The sequence below is a fragment of the Haplochromis burtoni genome, unplaced genomic scaffold (genome assembly GCF_018398535.1).
Source record: "Haplochromis burtoni strain Fernald_Lab_line unplaced genomic scaffold, NCSU_Asbu1 Contig_445, whole genome shotgun sequence".
In the NCBI taxonomy this organism is placed as follows: domain Eukaryota; kingdom Metazoa; phylum Chordata; class Actinopteri; order Cichliformes; family Cichlidae; genus Haplochromis; species Haplochromis burtoni.
Window position 1 is genome coordinate 183,941 of NW_024582806.1, and position 21,933 is coordinate 205,873.

The window sequence follows — 21,933 nt, forward strand, 5'->3', positions numbered from 1 at the left end:
CTTGTCAACTGAGTGGATCATTAAAACCAGAGCTTGCATTTCCAGTACTGGTTTTGGTTGATATCCCAGCTGGCTTCAGTGCTCTTCATAAAGCTACTGTAGTTCATGGAATATAGATGAGAAGCATTTGTGACCTAAAGATGACAACACCAAGTTTTGATTGTTTAAGCAAGAGTCCAGTTTATATTTTGTCATGATTACAGTAAACTGATGTCATTGATATGGAACAAGTTAAAGCCAATGATGTGAGGTCAGCAAATCAAGTATTATGTGTTTACACAGCTTGTTCCAGCTTTGCAATGAGCCATTTGAACACTGCTTTAAAGTTCCCAGAATTAAATGCTTTAAGATCAGATGTTAGTAGCTATATAGATGCCAGGCCATTTCCCTATGAGTTTCACCTAGTCATACAAAGACTTCTTAAGATCCCGAGGCCCATGTTACAGTAATTCTGACACCGAGTCCCAGTCTTGTACAAGTTTCAGCAAATGCGCTCTAGTGTGAACAGTTCATGGCCCTCAAAGCGGCCTGCATGTGCAAAAGACATCACATGCTGTTTACCAAAGTAAAAATGGCAGCTACAGAGCTCGGTGTTGTTGCAGCAGTCTAATTTCTGCACAAAAATAATTTAAAAAAAAAGAAAAAAAAGTCAGATTTGATGCGCTTTCGCTTGCAGTGTGAACATAGCTTAAGTGACAAACTGACAAGAATGGATCACATGCTTCATTTAAGTCTTTATTACAAAATAATAATAGTGCAAGTCTTAGTTCTTTAAATGACAGTAAATACATTTACTTGTGAAGATTCCTTTAGTCCTGTGGAGAGAAATACTACAATTTAGACACTTCCAATGCTGGCAAATTCTACGTGGTTTAAAAGTTGTGCAGACCTTTGTTTGAGAGATTCTTTAAGAAACTCGACACTTTGATGTACTTTGCAGAAGGCTGGTAACGAGGTCGTACGGTCACTGATCTCCTGGTGGATGCACTAGTGGGATCCACTGCGGGACCTAGAGTACGAACATAATTTAACTTAACATTTTCAGTGACACCGATAGGCTGATTAATTGTTAAACCACCCACCTTCAATGATGCGGTTAGAATGCACAATACGACCAACGCCAACTGTGTCAGACTCAAACTTGTATGCCGAGAAGAGGGCATGTAATCCAGCCACAGTATATGTGCACTGCAGCAAGACCCTGGAATACAAGTTACATTTTAGTAGTCGAATGGTGAAAACCCAAGTAGTTGAGGGTGAGGATGCATACCTGTTTTTACTGCTCAGATTTTCTGGATTTCTCACAGAGCTGAAGATGATCTCATTTCTATAGGTCACAGAGTCCCTGCCCAGCTAAGTAAAATAAAAGCATTTTAATATATGGTACAAATGACACATAAAAGATAACATTTGCTCATTACCATGATTATAGCTCCACAGTCATTAACAGCAAAAGAAAAGAGAGCCCTGGTGCCATCTGCATCTTTAGGCCGACAGGATTTGTCCCTGAGGCTGGTTTCAGCTGGGCTCCCTCCACTTGGGATTGGCAGAGACAAGTTAGCCACCACGTTCACCTTCCCGTTGGTCGAACACACTGCACAGACAATTGAATTTTAACATGATGGGTAACTCCGAGACTGTCTGCAATAGTCAAGACTGGATGCACTTACTGATGAATTCTTTGGGATTGAACAGGCAGGTTTTAACTGTGGACGTCTGGACTTCTGATGTTTCAGGAACTCTCACAAGGATCTCAAAAGTTCCTGAGAATCCCTTCAAAGTGACGTCCTGCCAAACACATGCAGCACTTCTACATTTAAACACAATTCAAGCCTATTAAGAACAAACTGATCATGCCAACAGCATTTCCCTCGTCTACCTGGTATTTATACCCATTCGTGAATAGCGGCACATCAAGCCGCAGACTCTGGCTGTCATTACTGAAGATGTAGCCACGCTGGTCTGCCAGGTCTGAGGTTAGCACGTCCGAGCCAATGGCAAGCTCCCACAAGTAATCAAAAGGGCGATGGTCCAGCTTAAAGTGTATGCTGGACTCCGAACAGTGGGCATCAAAGACAGGAGGCGCTGTTGGATACAGATTACTTAATACCATTTCATGCTTGAGCCGAAGACTAAACAGGTTCAAGACTTACAGACACGAGTTAGAGCTGTGACTGTTGTTTCATGATAGTAAGGCTCATTTCCAGGCTGAACAGCCAGTGTGTAGTTGACATTCAGGATGTGCTGCATTGCCACGGCTTTTCTGGAGAACTAACAGGAAACATTTTAAGAACCAGCATGAAATACAGGGGGTGGGGGTGTTAATCCCAAAGATTACCTGCAGTTTGACAATAGGATCATCAAAAAGCACAGTCAGTGTGTATCCATGGGTGCCGTTGGGGTGGAGAACTTCAGTGACCTTGTAGGTGCTCATATTTGTAAGTGGCAATGTAAAGTCTCGCCCATTCAGCTGAATAGAAACTAACACCACATCTTCAGGGACACCGCCGAGATAGATGGTGAATGCGCGCTCTCTTACAAGAGTTTCTGAAACAAAAAGCCCATCAGAATATGACCACAGCAATGGGATGCAGTGCATTAGATACACTTACGATTTTCAGTAAAAATGTGGCATCGCAGTAGGGGAGTGACTATAATCCTGTGAAAACGAAGCCTGGCCGCAATCTCAGCCTTGTCGACTGAGATCTGCTCCAAGTAGAGATGAAAAACGTAGTATTCGTAGAGGTCTCGAGACACAAAGCTCTGCAAGAAAGTCAGACTATGTCACTAATATTTCGTCTTAACCTGAAAGCTCTGCTGTGATTAGAAGACCTGCCGAGTCCAAGTCTACAGCTCTAGTGCCTTCTTACCTTCCTGTAGCCTCCTTCAGCTTTGTAAGGAATCCTGACTTGCAGGGTGGTGTTAATCTTCTCCACAGCGTAGCCCCTCTCCTCTGCAACTTTCTTCTCCACAAGTTTCCCATTGGCTCCAATGCTGACCTCAGTCTCATTTAAGGGAGACACCAGACTGTGGAGCAGCTCAGAAGTCTCCCAAATCATATAGCCACCGTCATATGACCCATTATCTGTGGACACGCCATTATTATTGTTTCCTTATAAGTATTTGGGTTAAAAACAAACAACCCAAAAGCAACCCCCCTAAAACACCAGGATTAATACTGACGCATCGAGCAAGCAGCCAACAGATCGACCACAAGGACAACCCAGCTTTGTCTCGAGAACAGGACTGCGTGGACCACCTCTACTGGAACGCCATTCACCTGGAAAAAAGAAACAAAATTGGAAATTTTACATAAGCCGGGACTAAGATAATCAACCTTTACAGTTTCTCATCCCTTTACCTCAGTGCTGAAAGAATGGGGTTGCTCATACGGTGTCCGAAACACAAGCCTCTCATCTGTGAGAGCAAACACGTAACCCAGCTTCCGAGCTTCAGAGAGGTTCATGGGCAGAAACTGATCCTCTGCTCTTTGAAACATCACCTTCCAATCTGAGTAAAGGGCCTAAGAGGAAATATATTTCAAGAGAAGCCCACCCAAATTTGTAATTTTAGCTGTGCATAAAAATTGGGTTTGGCAGTTGTACTTAAGGTGAAACATACGGGTTTGAAAGCAGAATCGCCGTTTTCCACATACGGACACGTTGCTTCACTCCTCACCGACACCTGCAGGAAATCCAGGATTATAAGAGCTCAAGGAGTTCCCTGGATAAAAATGCCACAGGTTGAATCCAAGCTTACTTCCATGTAGTTGACCTCACAGGTAACCTCTCGGGGAGACCACGGGAGTGACAGAGTGCAGGTCTTGTTCAGCGCATATGTGGCCTGCTTGCCGCCACGTGTTACAATCAGGTTGAAGTTGAACGTGAACACTTCATCATCCTGTGTAAGCACATGGGAACACCAGGTTGCCATCACAGAGAACAGACAACACTTAACGTGCAGTAATTAAGTCTGGATAAATTGCGTTGGGCATACTGCATCGTTAGTATGGCAGCTGAAGTAAGAGGCTCTGAGCTCCACGTGGCCGAGAACTGGGAGAAGACTGATGGTGTATCCACACTCTGCCGCGTATTCCTTGGTGATGGCGTGTACGCCTGTGCTGTCTGGGCGACAATCCAGAGGTTAGTGAGATTTAACATGCACCAGGATGGAGTTACAGCCAGTCAGAGACTCACCGACAGCCTCAAAGCGAGGTTTATCCCCAGCAAAGGAGAAGCCAACAGCTATCATGAAGTAACGCTCACGACACTCCATTTGAAGAACTCCTGCATGATTAAAGGTTTTAGAGATTGCTTTTGCATTGCTTTTCACAGCTGCTCTTACGAGAAGCAAAGATTTAAAGCTCACCGCTGGGAATATCACGCGTTGAAGCTGTCCGCAGCGACAGGAGAAAGAGCACTCTGTAAGATAAAACGGATTTAAGTCTCATGGAAGAAAGCTGCTTGAGGAGCAACTCATAAACTGGTGTGGAAAACACCTTACCCAAAGCAAAAACAAAAGGCCATAGCCACTGATCTGTTGGTAGTGTCTAAAACTAGCCTGGATGCTAGCAAACCACACCTGCTAACCAACAAAAGCTCAACTGCTGCGTTGCATATCCTGGTCACACTGGCACCATGCAGTGCTGAAACCCAAACTAGCTTTTATTACCACACCAGCCGGGCAACCGCTACACCCCCATGTGTAGCCTGTTAGAAATCAAGCCGTCTTTCAATCAGCAGTCATGGCAGCACAGGTGTTGCCAATAACAACACCAAGAGTCCTTCACTTGTGACCATAGTGATACGAAGCTTCATGGTATGGGAGCTTTTTTTTATCATCCATAAATCAACGTTTCAGGTTGTCATCTTATTTTCTCAAATGTTTGAGTTAGTAGGTCACATTTTTGATTCATGGCTGATTTTTAGTGGGAGAAACATTCATGTGTCATTAATGCTTAAAAAGAAGAATTAAACTACGCGTTCATGCCACACTTCCCATTTTACTTTAAGAACAGACTCTAAGAACATATTGATAGCGTGAGAACTGATATCCTTGGATGTGGTTAAGATGACTGTGAGTACTGAAGCTCCACCCACAAACTTCCTGTTTGTGAGTTGGAGCCAATCCAAAGAATGCTGGCTTAAGGGGGGAGGAGTTAAATGGGTTGTTTCAAACAGAAGATGAACAACAGCTTGTATTTTAATGCTTTATGAATAAACTGACACCGCCCCTCTTCAATAAAATGTAAGCTTCCATCAACAAAGTTTATTCATTGAGTCTTTAATATTTTGATTTTTCATGGTTTGCAAAGAAAAACAAAAAGTAGTAGAATGTAGTAGATAGGTCTCTGCCAGACACATACATTGTATTTATACACAGTGATTTGGTGTCATCAGCTCTGATGCTGCATTCCTCCTCAGACCACAGCAAAGTACACAGCACCCACCACAGCTAACAGACAGAAAACTCAATAAATAAGCTTTCTCAGCTCTGTATACAGCCTGGTCTATACAGGTCTACCAGTTCAGCCTGTGATCGATGTGGATGCCCCGATGCTTATACTCCTCCACCACCAGGATAAATGCAGGTCGTGTAGCCGTCCTCCCAATCGTCTCTGGTATCCTCATTCAGAGAGCAGATATCCCACCCGCAGACCACTCCAAAAAATCATTCAGTCATCAAATTCTGCAGAATCACAGTATTTCTGTTGGTGGCATATGCTGGAGATGTACTGAAAATCTTCCTTGTATGAGGTGAACATGAATGGAGACTCACCTGTGCAGTAAGAAGCTGTGAGGCGCCCACATTGGCGTGGACGTCTGCGGTGTAAAAACACCCGTGATAATTCACTTCAAAGTAACTTTTAAAAAAGAGAAAAAAAGAGCCAAAAAGACAAATTTTAGGCCTTAATGTAAACTGCGAACCACGTTTGAGTCAGAAACTGGATGAAAACACGATGCTACAGCGACACCTAGTGCTGAAAGCGGGGTGTGTCACTGACTGCCAGCTTTGATGAAGAAATGAAAACATGGCACACAGGAAGCGCTTGGATAAACCGATTTCGCTACGTAATAACGAAATTGATCATAAACGTCATAAAGCCTAATAGATGAAGGTTTTCTGGAGGCTCTGTGAGTGCCTGTAAAAATGTATCTGCATGCAGAGTAGCAAGAAAGAGGATGAAAACTGCCAACTCAAGCACAGGAAGCAACTAAATAGTAAATGTGCATCAGTATTAGATCATTTTATGTCACTTTAAAAACTGGCATCAGTGAGTTAAAAATATCAGAATTTTACAGCATGTGTGGGGATTCTGTCTGCACCTGTATTGTTATTATTATTATTAATATATAGGTGATGTTATGTCACGAATCTCTCTGACAGTCATCTAGGTTAAAACACCTGCTGTGGTAAGACTCTCAGTAAATATGACTCCAGGTGACGATGGATATTTGGCTCTAGTGTCATACATGTCTAGTTTTTTTGTGAGCCACGTTAGTATTTACCGAGGCGTTGACTCAGGGTGACTCAATTTTATTTATAAATCGCCAAATCACAGCAACAGTCACCTCAAGACGCTTTATATTGTAAGGTAAAGACCCTCCAATAATACAGCAGAACCAGGCTCAGGGAGGAGCAGCCATCTGCTGTGACCAGTTGTTGGTGAGGGGAAGGAGATGGGGAAGGAGACGAGACAAAAGACACACTGTGGAAGAGAGCCAGAGTTTAATAATATATCATGATTAAATGCATAATGGTGTATAAACACTTGGTGAGTGACAAAGAAACACTGCATCATGGGAAGGCCGCAGCAGCCTAAAAATATCGTGGCGCAACTAAGAGAGGATTCAGGGTCACCTGATGAGAACAGGTCCAGATGTGACATTTGGGTCAGATGTCTCACATAGGCATCCTTATTCATTATCTCAGACCTCTCTATTTAATCCCAGGCGGCACAGCTGGATGCCCGCTCTGACTCACCAACGTCCAGAAAATGTTACTTTAAGTCAAGTCCCGTCACGATTAAAGACTGAGTAATCAGACAGAGTCCCGTGGAGAGGACAGTCACAGAAAAGGTCACTCTCTTTTTACAAAATGAGATGTGAAAATGGTTTTTTCTTCATTAGTTGGCCCGGTGTTGGAGCACTCCTTTATTCCAGCTGGTTGCTGAGAAGTTCTTTTAGAAATGTGATGACTTTTTTAAATGGCAGAAACAGTGTATCAAGTGAACATGTCAGTCACAATCAATAAAGCTGACTTGATAGTTGGTTCGCTGTGAATCAGTATTTAAGTATTTTTGTTAAACGTTTCTTAAAAACATATCTTCACCAAGGTCTTGATGTTTTTCTGACTTCCTGTCCTGCTGAAAGAGTAGAAACTGAGTAAATGCAGTATTTATACCTCCAAGCAGGCGTCAGAATCGATCCAGCAGTACCAGAAATATTGCCTTTTGTATTTTTCACACTTCTCTTCCTTTTCAAAATTTGCCTACATTACCCACAATGCAACCACTGCCTACTCTTTCAAAGAGTTGAGGATGTTAAGCCTGAGATTGTCATGGCTCTGGGTCAGCTGGCCCAGTGTTTAGTGGTTTTTGGATATTTTAGGTTTTTTTTTTTTATTTAATTCTATGAATTCGCAGTGTTGTGTTTTGTTTATATGATTTCTTGTATTTATTCTCTTAGTGTATTTAATCGATGTTCGTGCCAGAATGACCAACAAAGCTGCAATGGCTGACTAGTGACAAATATTGGGTGAAGAACGGGACACCATCCCACAGCAGTGTGTGACCGAGCAGGTGGCCAGCAGGAGGAGGTGGTGCTGCTCAACCCACAAGTGGATTTTCATTACAAATGTAGCACCATTTAAGGTGGAATAAACTTTCCAACAGTATAAGATTTATTGCCAAGAACAAAGAAATAGTTAACCAAACACAAACTTAGTTTATTAATGAAATGATGTAACTTATTATAAATCAATCACCAGTTTGCGACACGAGCTTCACATAAACGTTACTCGACAGCATTTACATCCTCGGTGGTTGCACTCCATCCGTCCTTCGAGCAAGCAAAGCAAAGCAGCCTAAATCATGACGCTCCCTCCGCCGTGCCTTTCCTCCTTCATTGTGGAGCATCATGGGGACTTTCCAGTGTTGAACATTTCACTGTTTTTTTGCAGCACTAGTTTCCCTTGTGGTGTCCTTTCACTGACACCATCTTAATTCAGTCTTCTGACAGCGGACTCGTGAATGCAGATTTCACCAACAAGGACCACAACCTCAAAAATGATGGGCAGCATTTGTTTAAACAAATATCTAGATGTGAAACTGTCGTTTGAGGGAAGAAATCCTCCCGGCCCGGGCGGATCCCTGCTGCTACTGAGAAGAGGAGGTGAAAAAACGAGTAAGCGGGATGGAAACTCAATCACAGAGAAAGCATTTGAAGACACACAAAACAGAGGAGTGTATTTCTTTTAGGGGCAACCCTGAAATTTCTCTTTGAGTTAGTCTTTAATGTTACTTAAATAGCAACTTTCTACTCAGTTGAGAACTCAAAGCACTTTCTACTGTAAGCGTGTCACCAGACACTCCAGCGGATGAGTCAGGCTCAGCATCTTGCCGATAGAACCCGCTCTACCACCACCACCACTACACTTACATCAAGCGTTTTGTTGGCGAGTTGACATTTAGATGTTAACTCCTCTTCTCCTTTATTTCCCCATTGACTCAAAGTGACGATGGCGTGAAGGGTGGGGGAGTGTTGGAAGGGTTAGCTGTGTCCAGGCAGCCTCATTAACATTTGAGTCACACTGTGTTATTAGCAGCACTGAACGGTGTCCGGAGCTCATGTTGTGCTCCAGACCCCTGCAAAGCTGCTGTGGCTAATTACGAGTGGCAGAAGTTACCTCAAAAATCACAGTTTTTTGGATTTAATGGATCTCATTTAAAGTTAATGCAGCATGAGTGCCGATCGGCCTGAAAACCACCTCTGTCACTTTTTGTCGGATGCGTTTGGGAGCTGGTTCGTCCACGCCATCGTGCCCAGTGATGACCTTATCCTGTCCGGTGACACGTCTGTTCACAGCCTCTGTCACACACACACACCTCCTCACTGCCTCGCAGCCAATCCTCTCCACCAATCACATCCTTTTGTTGGCTTGAGGATGAGGAGGATTTGAAGATGAAGGTGCCTATTTATCAGCTCAGCTCATCATGATACCCTTCAGCTCCCGCACCTCCTACATCCCGATTGGTTAGGGTTTCTTATAGTTTGGGGATTTTTGCAGCACCGCACATCTCCAGCGTTGAAAGCAGAGTCCGGGAACGTAAGAGCTGAGTTGTTCTGTCTGCGGTTCGAGGCGGAGATGTTTCGCTCTCAGGTGCTTCTCGTGGCTCTGGGTTTGTCTGTGCTGCTGGTGCGGGTGAGCACGGCTCCATACAGCGACATGCTGACAGAAACACTGAGAGCAGACCTCACAAATGACAAGGTGAGTAAATGCTGCATCAGGAGCTAAAATATATAAACAGTTTTGTACTGGAAGAGGTGTTTGAACTTGAGGAACCCCGTCCCCTCCATTTCTGTCCTCCTTTAGGATCTGACTCACTGGCTCTTGCTGAAGTTCATGGCTGAACTGATGGCGGCGAGAGGAGACGAGACGCGGCGAGGCAGGGAGGAGGTGACGAGGCGACACCTCTCTCTGTCCCAACGAGAGCGCAAAGCAGGCTGCCGCAACTTCTTCTGGAAGACTTTCACCTCCTGTTAACAGCAGGAGTATCTTTTGTTTTTACGGATCAGCCGACGCATGTTTGCTTTCTTTGTGGTAACCGGATTATTTACCGTAAGATAACAAATGTGCAGATACTTTAAGTTTAAAGACTAATAAAATTATATGTTTCAAGACCGGCAGGTACACACTTCTGAAATAAATTTTCTGATTTTAAATTCTTGCTTTTCTGTGAAGCTGGTACCGATGATCCCGATTCTGTCTGCATCAAACCCCAGCTTTCCTGGATCCTACATTTCCCACAATGCAAGTTGATATCATCTTTTGGTAATGTGTTTTTGTTTTTTTCTTACTTTTGAACACAGTGCAGCAGATAGCATTAGAGGGAAATCATTCACAGATAGATACAAGTTACTTTTTTGATAAAGCCATTTGAAAACATGAGTGACTGGCTCAGCTTGCAATGTAAAAAGCATTATATAAATCACAGATAACACTGATTAACCTGGCGAATGTAACGAATACCTGGGCAGCACCATTACGCAGAAGACGTGGGAGCGTCAAACTGATATCAAAGGTGCGTCTACTGAATATTTCAGATGAATCTCTGTGACCTCAAACTCAAGGTCAAAGGTCAAGTTGTCTAAAAATTTTGTGAATGTGATGATTTGAGAAGTCACTGAGGTGTAGCACTGATGGTTGTTTTAAAAGATTGTTTTAGTTATCAGCAGCACTTGATGGTGTTTGTTAAAATGCCAGAATCACCTCTTTGCTAACGTTTTAACCACCGAGCTCCAACTCAGCACTTTAAACTGAATCCACAACAAGGATCGTAATCCGTGACTGAAAAGGAGAGAAAACTCCAAGATCCAAGGAGCGTGACGCATGCTGGCGTGATTCAGTGTGTTGAGTGAGTTGCGAGCACTGTGAAATGTTTAAAAAAAAAAAAAAACAGATTAGCACATCACGAGATAAATGAAGAGATGCCGACGACTGGAGCGTTTTAAAGTGATCGTGTTGTGTCACCGAAACAAAAGCAGAATTCACAGAAACACACAAACACAAAAACAGTTTCAAACCAGGACAGTTATGGAGCTGAATGACATCCTTGAGGTAAGGCTTTCACATTTCTAGCCCTTTAAGTTAAACACGTACAAAATGCGGACGGAGAGACAAGAGGTTAAACACAGTTATAACAAATACTGCAGCTCCAAAGGCTCAGAGTATGACTACTTTGCCTCCATAAATGAAGACTTGTAATCGAAAACAAAAAAAATCCATTTAAGGGGGATAAACAAAGTCATCACCTTAAAAGAAAGGGGACCCTATCATGCTTTTCTTTACTTCTTTATTTCCAATTACTGTGCTAAACTGTAGGTGATGTCATAGAGTAGGCTTAATCATAAGCACATAAGCCACTTGCTGGTCTAACCATTTGTTTGTGAGGGGCAGCCAATCAGAAGAGAGCTGGTTTTAAAAGAAGGGGAGGTGCAAAACAGCTCAGACAGAGACAGCAACTTTTTGATTATTTCAGACTGAATCATTGCAAAGCTGCTCTACTTGAGTTCAAAATTACAGCACAACAGGTCCCCCTTTAAATTCAGCACTCATTACCCCCTAACGGTGCCTTCACACCAAACGAGAAACACAAGTTTTGCTAACGATAATCCATAAGTCATCTGCCCCTTTAAACAGATTATCACTTTTAAATGCTTTTTTCCTTTTTAACGTTTCCCCAAATGGCACATTAAACAAACTCTTTACAAGAGGCTTTGAGCTTTTGCACACCAGGATGCCTCGTAAGTGAGCCACACCCTGTTTTCCATTAGACAAAGTGAGTTTGACTTCATTGCACCGTCATTTTCAATGTAACATGTCAAGTATCAAACAAACAAGCATCGAACAAAGATTGTGTTTCGTAGACATTCAAAAATGGCAAAAAAAAGAGAGAAAAGAGTCTTATTACAAGTTGTGAGTAAGCGACTAGTAACATGATGCTGTAATGCTGAGAAGCGTGACAAAGAATCTGTCCTAACAAATCTCGTTCTAAAGAAAAATAAGCTGTTGGCTGTCAAACTGCTACACATTCTTATCGTCTACATTTCCTGCTCTATCAGGCTACGTCACCGCACTGCACTACAGGCTACACGCGTTCCACAACAACCCGCAGCAGATTCACTCAAACCCACCTGTTATGTACAATCACAGTTGATTTTGTGTGCTTTTAATAACGCTGCCTACTCTCTAGCCTGGTTCAGACAAACCATAATCCTGATTATCACGCGTGTCCCTTATCTGGAAAAAAATCCTTATTTTCAGGTTGAAATCTGTAACGTCCGTGTGTGCTTTCATTGTCTTTGAAAGTGTTAACAATAAAATAAAATGACATGTGCAAGGAATATGTGGGCAGTACCGGAGTGGATGAATGATGAAGTGGAGCCCAAGCTGCCTGCAGGTCAGGCCACTGTCGTACAAACGCTGAGCTAAACATTACAAACGATGTACCAAAGAGTAAAGGAAACGAAGCGGGAGATGCCGAACACCAGTGAGGAGGAAGTAAAAGTAACGATTTTCTACCGACACTGTGAGTGAACAAGCTGCTATCAATAATGTGCCGGCTGTCCGTGGATCTGTGAGGCCGGGAGCGAAGAGGTTCAGGTAGAGATTTGTTAGCAGTCGGTGGAGATTTTGGCCGAGAGGTCCTGGATGCGGCGTGCGCTGCAGCTCTTGCACAGGATGTGGCCGTCCAGCGGGTAACAGCCTCGACCGTCGCCTTCAGACGACAGCAGGAGACCACATTCCTGACGAAAAGAGGCACTCGGGTCACTTCAGATAAACGCTCACAAGGACTGCCGAGTTTTGTGTTTTGAACTCTTCGTCAGCTATGATGAACTTCACACTTTGATCAGCAAGTCCACATTTAGATTCCCCAGATTACTGCGATTGATTTATGTCAACACACTGAGCTGTTTCCACCTAAACCTGCAGTTTAGAGATTAGCAACTCCATGCTGATGTTTATTGACTACTTTATTCTCACAAGAGAGTTCACTGTGTTAATTATATGTAATGTTTAATGTAACCAGGCTTTCTTCTGCCTTGGAAAGGCGCCGGCATTGAGGCTGTTACTCTATTTCCCTGAAACTGATCCCTTTTCCTCTTATTTTTAAATAATTTATTCTCAGAAAAAAGGGAATTCATAAAGCTTTTCCTCGATATATGCCAAGAGATCTGCTTGATTGGGAAAGCTCACCTCACAAACGTAACAATTAACATGGAAGCTGCGGTCCAGGGCTACAATCCTGACGGTCTCCTCCTGCCCCGGCTCGGGCATGATGGGCTCCCCACACACCGAGCAGCGCGGCGCGTACTTCCTGTCAGACACAACAACCATCCAAGCTCAGAGTTAGTTTAAGCACCTCTGTCTCGGCCTCAGTGCAGAGTCGCAGCCTGCAAACGCCGTTTAGCTCGCACAGTTCAGCGATTACCTGTGAAAGTCCTCTATGCAGTGTATCTGAGACGTGGCGTCCACTGTGAAGGGCACGCCGTCCAAACAGCAGTTACAAATGACACACGTGAAGCAGCGAGGGTGGTAGGCTTTCCCCATGGCTCGCAGGATGCGGTCCAGAATGGGTTTGGAGCACTTTGAGCAGCGCTCTAGTGTGCTCTTAAGAAAAACAGATGGAAATAAAAACAGGGTTGAGAGAGGACCACTGAAAGACGAGGGAGAGCAAATCTCTCCGGTTTGAGGAAATATGAAAACAGCTCATTCACGTACGATGTAACAGCTCTCGCAGTAACTCTTCTTGTCGAGAGCGTAGAAGGGTTGCCCTCGCAGACGTGCGTGGCAGGTGATACACGTGAAACACTCCACGTGGAAAACCTGCTCCATGGCGATGCAGCCGCTGCCATCGCCGACCACGTTGTCTCCGCAGCGGGCGCAGCGACCTGAAGGTCGGCATGGAAACGGACAAGAAAAAAGTCATTAAGATGAGCTTTCCTCTTAAACTATTTTTAGATTTATTCCTGTGATGTGCCACTAGTAACAACTGATACCAAAATAGTCCTCAGCAGGCGGGTGGTTCATATCATACACCAGCTTCTTGGTGAGCCGATCTAGCTCTTCCTCAGGCCTGGGCGTTGCTGCCCCCTGCTGGAGGAAAGAGGACACATGAATCACACAAAGTTTATTTGATTTTTCAGAACACCTGGACCACAAATCAATTTGTGTTTGTTGTATGAACAAAATAGAAGTTGCGTTTCTACCTTGCTCGACTGATAACCTGGACCCTGTGCGGCTCCCGACCCACTCTGATTATTTTCCATCGCTCTCTTAGACACAGGAAGCTGGTTAACTCTTCCTCCAGACCCTGAGCCGCTCCCCTTATACCCTCCCTCAGAGTGCATCTCCTGAACCTGTGAGCCGGGATGTGGAGGGTACCAGCCCTGGGGAGCAGTTTGAGTCTGGGGCGGGGGTCGTGACACGTGCTGGCGAGGAGGAGGCGGAGTGTATGCCTGTTCAGCCTGCCTCCCTGTCTGAGAGTAGGTGACTGGCTGCGCTGTCTTGACCTGGACGCTGAACCTGGGGCCCGTAGGAGTGGACGCTGTGGTGTAGGAGGCTGGGACGGGCTGAGGGTAAGGTTTAGGGGTAGAAGTGGTGTAGTAGTCCTGCTGGTGGGAGGTGGAGTACTGAGGTGTCTGATGCTCATTGGGGTAGGGAGGTGCTGGGTGGTATTGGCTCTGGGGATGAGGGTTGTAGCTCATGGATGGGCGACCCTGAGGAGGGGCAGCGCTCTGGTGTGCAGGCTTGTAGTGATCCGCTGAGAGGTATTTGTTGTAAGGCACGTTGTCATAGAGCTGTGGGGAGGCGGAGAATTAATAAACAGGCAAATAAAGAGAGATATCAACATTATTCATTGTTTAATTTATCAATTAAGTACATGTTAATCATTTTGAGCTAATCAAGCTTGCCGTACTTGAGTGCTGGAGTCCTGCGGGTGGCTGTCCAGATCAGCCAACATACTGGTGAGGGAGTCAATTTCAGCATCGATTTTGGAGTGGTAGTTTGCTGGCTTCTCTGGGCCACGATGCTAACACCAGAACAGCATAAGAAACCTGTCAGCTGGTTCTGAAACCCTTCAAATCTTTAGTTTCTTGTAGGCAAAGCTACTGACATGTCCACTCACCATCATCTCGTAGCTGTCCATGTGAGGGCTCCAACTGCGGTCTTCTTTAGGACCGTGTGGAGACGGGTAATAGTGATCACCAGATGAATGATGCATGGGTCCACCTAATGTTTTAGAGAACAGATATTGGAAATGAATCCAAAACCGTCTTTTTAAAGCACAACATCACAAAGCAGATCTTCACTAAAGAGATTCGCTCTGACATTCATGCGATGCATCGCTGGTTGCTGAAACACTCGTTCTACCCACGTTAACCACGAGAGATCTTTCAGTCATGATTCTAATACGAGTAAGAAACGCTACAGGCCTGAATCTGTTTCCAATTAAACAAAAATCAAAAAAGTGAAGAGTCAGTATTCCAGCATAGCCACATCCGATTTGTTTCTATCAGACTTTTAGTCACTTACTTCTAAATATTCTCATTGTTTTACCCCTGAAATACACCAGTGTTTCAGGAGTGTCCCCAGTGGATCTCTCCTCTGTATCACTTAAGAATACCACGGCTTACTTTTTTTAAATGGAGGCAAAAGATACAGGGAGGAGTCACCTCAAGGCACTTCATTCTTTAAGGTAAAGACCCTACAATCAAACCCCTAATGAGGAAGCAACTGGCGACAGTGGGAAGGAAAAACGTCCTTTTAACAGGAAGCAACCTCCGTCAGAGCCAGGCTCAGGGAGGGACAGCCATCTTCTACGATCAGTTGGGGAAAGAAAAGAAAAAAAAAGGACATTGCTGGGAGAAAGACGTCAGACACAGGAACAGGATAAAGAATCTGGTCAATTTTCAAAATAAAAGACCTTGCTTCGACCACAATCTCCGCTTCTAAAACTCTGACGATGTGATATGACACCATGTAAAAAGGATAGAAGAAAGCAGGGTCACAGCCACACACTCGGTGTATTTCAGAGGTCAGCAGAAACTTTTACAAATTTAAAAAGCAAGTTTTTGACATTTAATACTAAAAAGACTTCGGTAAACAAACTTTATTTGTGACTGCTAGAGCCTTCCTAAATATAACTGCTACAGGAAGGGATCATTATTCAGCCTAACATCTGCACATCAGTAGCAGAGGATGGATATCATGCAGAGTTTATAGAATTTATGATTTTACAGCTCCTTTCTCCTGATTATAACATAAAAACATCGGTGAGTTGAGTTTCAGATGCTTTCAGGACGATACAGCGCGTGCCGAGTAGCCTTCTTACCTGTGGGCCCAGTTGCCATGTACCTGTTGGCCATCCCTCCTCCTCCTCCATTCTGATCGTAAGGACCATATTTTGGTCTGAAATCGGGCGTGCCCTTCTTCATAGGGGCTCGATAGATTGCTCCACCAGCAGAGTGGGACATCTGGGGGGCGGCTCGCTCTGGGCTGTCCAGAGTCCTCGGTGGCAGCCAGGTGGGACCGGACATGGCAGGTGTCTGAGGTGATGCGAACATTTATGTCACATTTTTCTGTACATAAAAGTTCATTAATACAATATGACTGATACGTGCTTTTAACCTGTAACAATAATAAGAAAATTGACTTTAACCTCCTGGTTTATTTTTCATGCTTTTAGGCTTAATTTGTGTATTTGAGCTCAGCTGTGGCTGTTTTGCGCATTTATGCCGGAGGTAACCAATGGAAACTAAGGGATGCTTCAGACTTTGTTTCCTATGGCAACGGGCACACACGGCTTGAACAATGGGCTTCTGGTTGAAGAGCAGGAAGAGAGAAGCTGGACTGCAGGGCTCGGGGATTTCCAGCAGGATCGCACACGCCTGAAAACATGTGCGAGTGTGTTTTTGTGCGTTTCACGACACAAACGGTGACGGAAAAGATCGCCAGCACACCCGTTCACACACACACACAGATGTACAGTGACATAAACAGGTGCAAATCTGCAGCTACCCCTCGTCTGCTTATCCGCCACAATAGTTATTGTCTTTTCATGTTTACACACCAGTATCATTTATTTCCAAATGAAGCTGGGAGAAAAACACGGCAGGAAATGTTGTACCGTGATATGCATCTGTATACGCATAAACACCTGGCTCATAACAATATACTATGTATTCTCAGGACAAGCTCACAGCTGAGCTGAAAAAGTGCCGACTTGCACGTGAGGGGCGTAAAGCCGCTCCTGTTACATAAGAAAAAAAAAACATCTGGCATGTTTTACTGTTATCTGTATTGTGTATTTTTGAGCAAATATGACTGCAATAACACTGAGGCCAGACAGATTTCAGGCCATCACTTTGGTGTCTGCGCTTTCATCATTTTACAGAATACAAATATAGCTGACTCATCAAACTTTACAGACAACATAAAACAAGAGCAAGCACATATGAATGCAAGCTATGGACGCAAAGCTAAAATGGACTGAGAGGCACAGCGAATCACAGCTACGTACTGTCAGAGTGGAGAAATTAATAGCCCACTCAGACTGATTGTATGTGGGTCGTGTGGCCATCATAAGAGGATTATACTGACGGATGAGAAGATGAGGTAGTCACACAGAAAAACAATTCCCAAACATTAGATTTAAGCTTTTCCCCCTCTCCCCCTTCATTATATTAAGATTTGGAGTCATTTATCAATAAACCACACAGGGTGGACTTTACATGATAATACACACTGACCACGTGGAAGAAAGAGTGACCCAACACCTCCACTGACCACCCGTTTTAACACCCCCTGTCTGAATCCGGATGAGCACACACTCAAATCCCAGGATCCAGAACAGGAAATTAATCCCATCTGTTATATCACTTAGACCGTCTTGTTACCTCTTCGTGGGGAGTGAAACACAAAGCTAAGTGTGTGAGCTGGGCTGGGCTGTACGGGAGGCGCAGCAACCCGTGAAATGTCAAAGTTGATGCTGACTGCAGCAAGAAGCGTGAAGGAAACGGGAACAGAGGCACAGGACATCCGGGATTTTTGGAAAATCGAAATGAAATGCACTGGAAGCACTTTAGTAACACACAATATTAAAAGAATAACAGATTAAATTTTAATTTAATCTGTTATTTATTTCTGATTTTAATAACAGGTCGTTATTTTGTAACATTTACGCTTTTATTCTGAAGCTCGCTGCTCTGTTTGCGTTAACTCATCTGACACAGTGTCGCCTGAAAAGGTGGCGATCTGTGCTAAACGGAGTAAGAGGAAGACAAAATGACTGAAGTCATACCGGGAAACATTTTTTGTAAATATGTATACATTTTATTTTGTGCTATATAACACGAACGGCATCAGATCGTCTCCTACCTTTCACAGTACCGTTACAGAGAGCCTCCTCTCTCCTTCGGTGTCATCTAAAAATCCAGAAACACAGCAGGATAGTGAGGAAACAAGCAGGCGCATCACAGATACACGAGCGACATGTTTGTTCTGCTTTTTTGCGCTCACTAACATTTTTCTTCTCTCGTGAAAGACAAACTGCTCAGCTGCTCGTCCAAAACTGTCCTCCGTACCCCACACATGTGAAATCACACAGCATTTTAAGCGCTCCAAACCGGGGCTAACCGGCCGTGATTAACTTTAGTAACAGCCTTGTTTACTTGTTTGCTAGCCTGTTTTGAACTCGAGCAAAGCTCGTGCCTCTCCCTCGGGCTAACTTCAGCCGAACAGGAAACAAAGCAGCCAGCCAAAACGCACCACGACACATACCGTGTGAAATGAGCCACACCAACACGACCTACGCCTCCATCCAAGCGCTCCCAGGCCGGGGAAAGTTGTCCCGGAGAAACTTTCCTTCTGCTTCGGCGTGGCTAACCTACTTTGTCCCGGATCCAGAGGCCTTTAGCAGCAGCAGCGGCGGCCGCAGATCCTCACTGCATTCCCACCGTGTGACGTCGTTGCTGCGCGCGTGTACGTGCGCGCGCACGGAGACGTGGGGGGTCCGTCCATCTAGGCTGGTCCCCCCCCCCCCCCCCCCCAAAGAATACACTCAAAACTCCAACATAACACAGATACCAGACTGCTAAATTTGAACAGAATAACCCCACATGTGTAATTACACCAGTATATGGATTATATCAAGTCTGAGCTCTGCTTCCCTTTGGACAAGGTGGGAAAGTCATGTGTTTCAGCACCCGAAACATTACCACCAGCTATAACAGGCCAGCTTTAGTAAAACAGAGAAGCTCAGTAGATTACTACAAAATAATATGACCAGAATTCCCCAAAAAGGTGACTATGGTAAAAATTATACAAACCAAAATGTCTTGACATGCTCAATCATCCAGCTAAAGAAAACACAGAAAGTTGGGGAAAGTGGGTTAAAAAAATGGCACAATTAAGCCGATATTGTATTATCATTTCGGGTAGTTTTTCCTGTGCACAACAAAGTTTTTTTGTCCCTCATAAACATGAAACAATCATTTTATGGTTTAATAGCAGCGCTTGTGCTGACAGGTTTGGGCAAAACCTGATACCCGATGTTGTTATCTCAACATGATCGTGTGTGTGGACCAAAGACCGTGACGTTCAGCACTCATTTGCCTTTGTTTTGCGTGTGGGCTCGTTATCGTGCTGCAGCACGAGAACTGTCAACATAGAGTTGGGTGAAGAGAGTAGGATAGGGTGAAGGTGATTCAGTACTGGTGTCCAGCTCCAGACTTGATTAGCACTATGTTTCATTTTGGGTCTAATACATTACAGTTTCATTCTGTCTCTTGTTTATCTGCACACTTCTGTCACTGTCACAAATGCCAAACTTGGATTAATCAGTAAACAGGAACTTTTTTCCCAGGTAGCCGCTGTAAATAGCCACCGTATGACCTTGTTCGATGACTCTTGCTTTTCCTCGTTTGATTTCACTCTTAGGCAACCTCCTTCTAGAGCAACTTTTTCTCGCTTAAGCATTGCACTTTTTAAAAATCTTTTTTGAAACAAATCATTTGCACCGAGGCTGCGTCTTCATCTCTCACTGAAAAAAACTTGATCTTGTTATCGAGCTTCTGATGGTGGTGTGCACAATAACACTTTGGAAACAAATGATCTAGTCTCAAAGTGTTTCAGAGTGTCAGGCTAGCCACTAGTTCACTCTGAGGAAGCACCTCTTTGGCAAACATAGCTCTGATGCCATGTTTGCCAACTTACCACTGATACTAAGCCCTTGGATTGGTTCCATCTGAACGATACCACTCATGCAGATTGGATTGTCTATTGTCAACAAAAAAGGCAATTAAACATTGTATTTTTGTATTATTGTACGGTCTTTACTTTATAATATACAGCACCTTGAGGCAACTGTTGCTATGATGTAGCATTGTATAAATAAAATTGAACTGAATTGAAAAGACAATTATACTATTTATTCCAATGTATTCTATTTATTCTACATATTCACTTGCTTCTTTTCCACCACACATACACACACAGACACACACACAGCCGTTAATATGGAGGTCAAGTACTAGTTCTATCAAGCTTCATCAAATCATGAGATTTGGGTCAGCTGCCCATCTCCCTTCGCTCCCCCTCTTCCTCCTCATACTCCACCCAGCACAGTGTTGGAGGCACATGGCTCTTTCCTCAAGGCACTGCTTCAAAGGAAGGGTTTCATATGATTTATTTTTCATTTCCCACTCTATCTCTGCCAATAAGCGGACAAACAACCAGAGCTGCTCGCTGGGATCTCCCTGCTTCCTTGTCCCGCTCCTCCTCCTCTAGCTCTGTGCTGTTTGCCCTTATATGGCCATAGAGCTCTGTAATCACAGGCAGTTTGGGTTGATCTCTGTTATTGTTACAGGAGTTATCAACACTTTGGCACCAACTGGTGGATTTGAAGTCAAAGCATGGCTTCAGTCCATACATTATCAGATAAACAATATGGTCCTGTCCAGGCAACCAGGAAATCACAAAACAAGGGGAAGCTCTTCATTTGAGAAGTGCAGAAGGTCCATTTGGGACTTTATTTTGATGTTAAATATTAACAACTCTGCATTTTATCAAAACAGGGCCAGTGGGTCGCTGATGGGCATTGACAGATGGGGCAAGATGCAGGAAGTCACAATGAGCGTTGCCCAGTCTTGCCAGCGGGACAGACTCAATGGCTTCCGGCCATTGGTGAACCCGTTTAGTAATGTTCTCACTTTTCCTCAACCGCCCCCCTCATCCGTTCTTCTCACAATGCCTGGAAGTAGCCTAGACCTACATCTCCTTCTCTGTTTTCTTAACCGTTGTGTTCCTTTATGGTTTTTCCTTTTTTTTTTTTTTTCAAAGCACACAATTGATCTGAGCTCCATCCAAACAAATAAAAGCACAAGAGCACACACAAACACTCAACCTCCCATGCAAACATCTTACTTCCGATTCACCTTTTCAAAGGATTCATATGAAAATGGGTTTGCGTTTGATTTTGAAATCATCTTTTAGACACTGAATTGTAGGGAAAATATTTTATTAAAGGCTTATCAAACCTGAAAAAGCTAATTATTTGAACTTTCATTGGATATACTAATGCATTTATTCAGTGGTTCTCACAGTGGGACTCCCAGTGATTTCAGACTTATATCCAAAAGAGTTGCAAAGTAATAAATTGTAAAACAGCATGCTAAAAAAGTACAAAACAAAATATCCATACTTATCTGTGTCCTTTTATTGCCATCTACATTATCACTGGAAACTCCCACATAATATGCAGTAAAGTCATCACTGGAAATAAAAAACTACGTTTTTACTTAATATAAATATGTGCATTCGACTTAACCTCTTTAGTTTGCTTACTTATATTGAGTTAAACGGGTATTGAGGATCACAGCTGTATAAATTTGTTTTATTTAATAATTTGCACTTCAGTAAGGAAAACATCTGCAATTTCTATCACAAGGAGTGTGGTGCAGTGCATGGGCCATAGTGTGTTATATGGGGCACAATGCGGTGTATGGGGCACAGTACAACATATAGGGCATAAATATACGCAATATATAGAGCATGCAGTGTTTAGAGTACGCTGTGCTGTATCAAACTGTGTAACAGTGTAACAAAAACTCTGTAAACTCTATGCCTAATAATCTTTATTACTATTAAATA

General features: G+C 43.7%; 3 protein-coding genes across 6 annotated transcripts; 1 reads left to right on the forward strand and 2 right to left on the reverse strand.

Annotated features, from left to right (window-relative positions):
* Positions 1–714: 714 nt before the first annotated feature.
* LOC102292645 lies at positions 715–4,742 on the reverse strand. Its single transcript, XM_005945258.3, has 19 exons — positions 4,504–4,742; positions 4,369–4,421; positions 4,197–4,286; positions 3,997–4,124; positions 3,760–3,900; positions 3,622–3,684; positions 3,362–3,523; positions 3,184–3,280; positions 2,871–3,085; positions 2,613–2,763; positions 2,339–2,547; positions 2,154–2,271; positions 1,880–2,085; positions 1,671–1,788; positions 1,422–1,594; positions 1,271–1,353; positions 1,083–1,201; positions 890–1,009; positions 715–815 (listed from the first exon to the last, which is right to left on the reverse strand). Exons 1-19 carry the CDS (start codon positions 4,524–4,526, stop codon positions 772–774), a joined length of 2,313 nt encoding a protein of 770 aa, XP_005945320.1. The 5' UTR covers positions 4,527–4,742; the 3' UTR covers positions 715–771.
* Positions 4,743–9,029: 4,287 nt separating this feature from the next.
* sst5 (somatostatin 5) lies at positions 9,030–10,720 on the forward strand. Its single transcript, XM_005945260.2, has 2 exons — positions 9,030–9,489; positions 9,595–10,720. The coding sequence occupies exons 1-2, from the start codon at positions 9,367–9,369 to the stop codon at positions 9,763–9,765; spliced, it is 294 nt and encodes a 97-aa protein (XP_005945322.1). The 5' UTR covers positions 9,030–9,366; the 3' UTR covers positions 9,766–10,720.
* Positions 10,721–10,724: 4 nt separating this feature from the next.
* Positions 10,725–18,770, reverse strand: trip6 (thyroid hormone receptor interactor 6). 4 transcript variants are annotated; one of them, XM_005945262.3, is made up of 11 exons: positions 18,565–18,770; positions 18,163–18,209; positions 16,118–16,331; positions 14,912–15,015; positions 14,702–14,815; positions 13,992–14,582; positions 13,782–13,875; positions 13,504–13,673; positions 13,214–13,392; positions 12,979–13,099; positions 10,725–12,527 (listed from the first exon to the last, which is right to left on the reverse strand). In XM_005945262.3, exons 3-11 carry the CDS (start codon positions 16,320–16,322, stop codon positions 12,396–12,398), a joined length of 1,710 nt encoding a protein of 569 aa, XP_005945324.1. In that variant the 5' UTR covers positions 16,323–16,331; positions 18,163–18,209; positions 18,565–18,770; the 3' UTR covers positions 10,725–12,395. The 4 variants fall into 4 exon arrangements, with proteins under 4 accessions (XP_005945324.1, XP_014196518.1, XP_005945323.1 ...); XM_014341032.2 differs by having other exon boundaries at positions 13,782–13,878; positions 18,308–18,770; XM_005945261.3 differs by having other exon boundaries at positions 13,782–13,878; positions 18,565–18,769.
* Between the last annotated feature and the right edge of the window lie 3,163 nt (positions 18,771–21,933).

Bases quoted from the DNA above. Each gene is read 5' to 3' on its own strand.
- sst5 (XM_005945260.2), top strand. From the start codon at position 9,367: ATGTTTCGCTCTCAGGTGCTTCTCGTGGCTCTGGGTTTGTCTGTGCTG. The intron at 9,490-9,594 runs GTGAGTAAATGC...GTCCTCCTTTAG, and splicing joins CAGACCTCACAAATGACAAG to GATCTGACTCACTGGCTCTT.
- trip6 (XM_014341033.2), bottom strand. From the start codon at position 16,322: ATGTCCGGTCCCACCTGGCTGCCACCGAGGACTCTGGACAGCCCAGAG. The intron at 13,100-13,213 runs GTAATCGCTGAA...TGTGTCTGACAG, and splicing joins TGCATAGAGGACTTTCACAG to GAAGTACGCGCCGCGCTGCT. The intron at 12,528-12,978 runs GTGAGCTTTCCC...TCTTTTCGTCAG, and splicing joins TTAATTGTTACGTTTGTGAG to GAATGTGGTCTCCTGCTGTC.
- LOC102292645 (XM_005945258.3), bottom strand. From the start codon at position 4,526: ATGGCCTTTTGTTTTTGCTTTGG. The intron at 4,422-4,503 runs GTAAGGTGTTTT...TTTATCTTACAG, and splicing joins GCCTTTTGTTTTTGCTTTGG to AGTGCTCTTTCTCCTGTCGC. The intron at 1,202-1,270 runs GTATGCATCCTC...CTTGTATTCCAG, and splicing joins AATCTGAGCAGTAAAAACAG to GGTCTTGCTGCAGTGCACAT.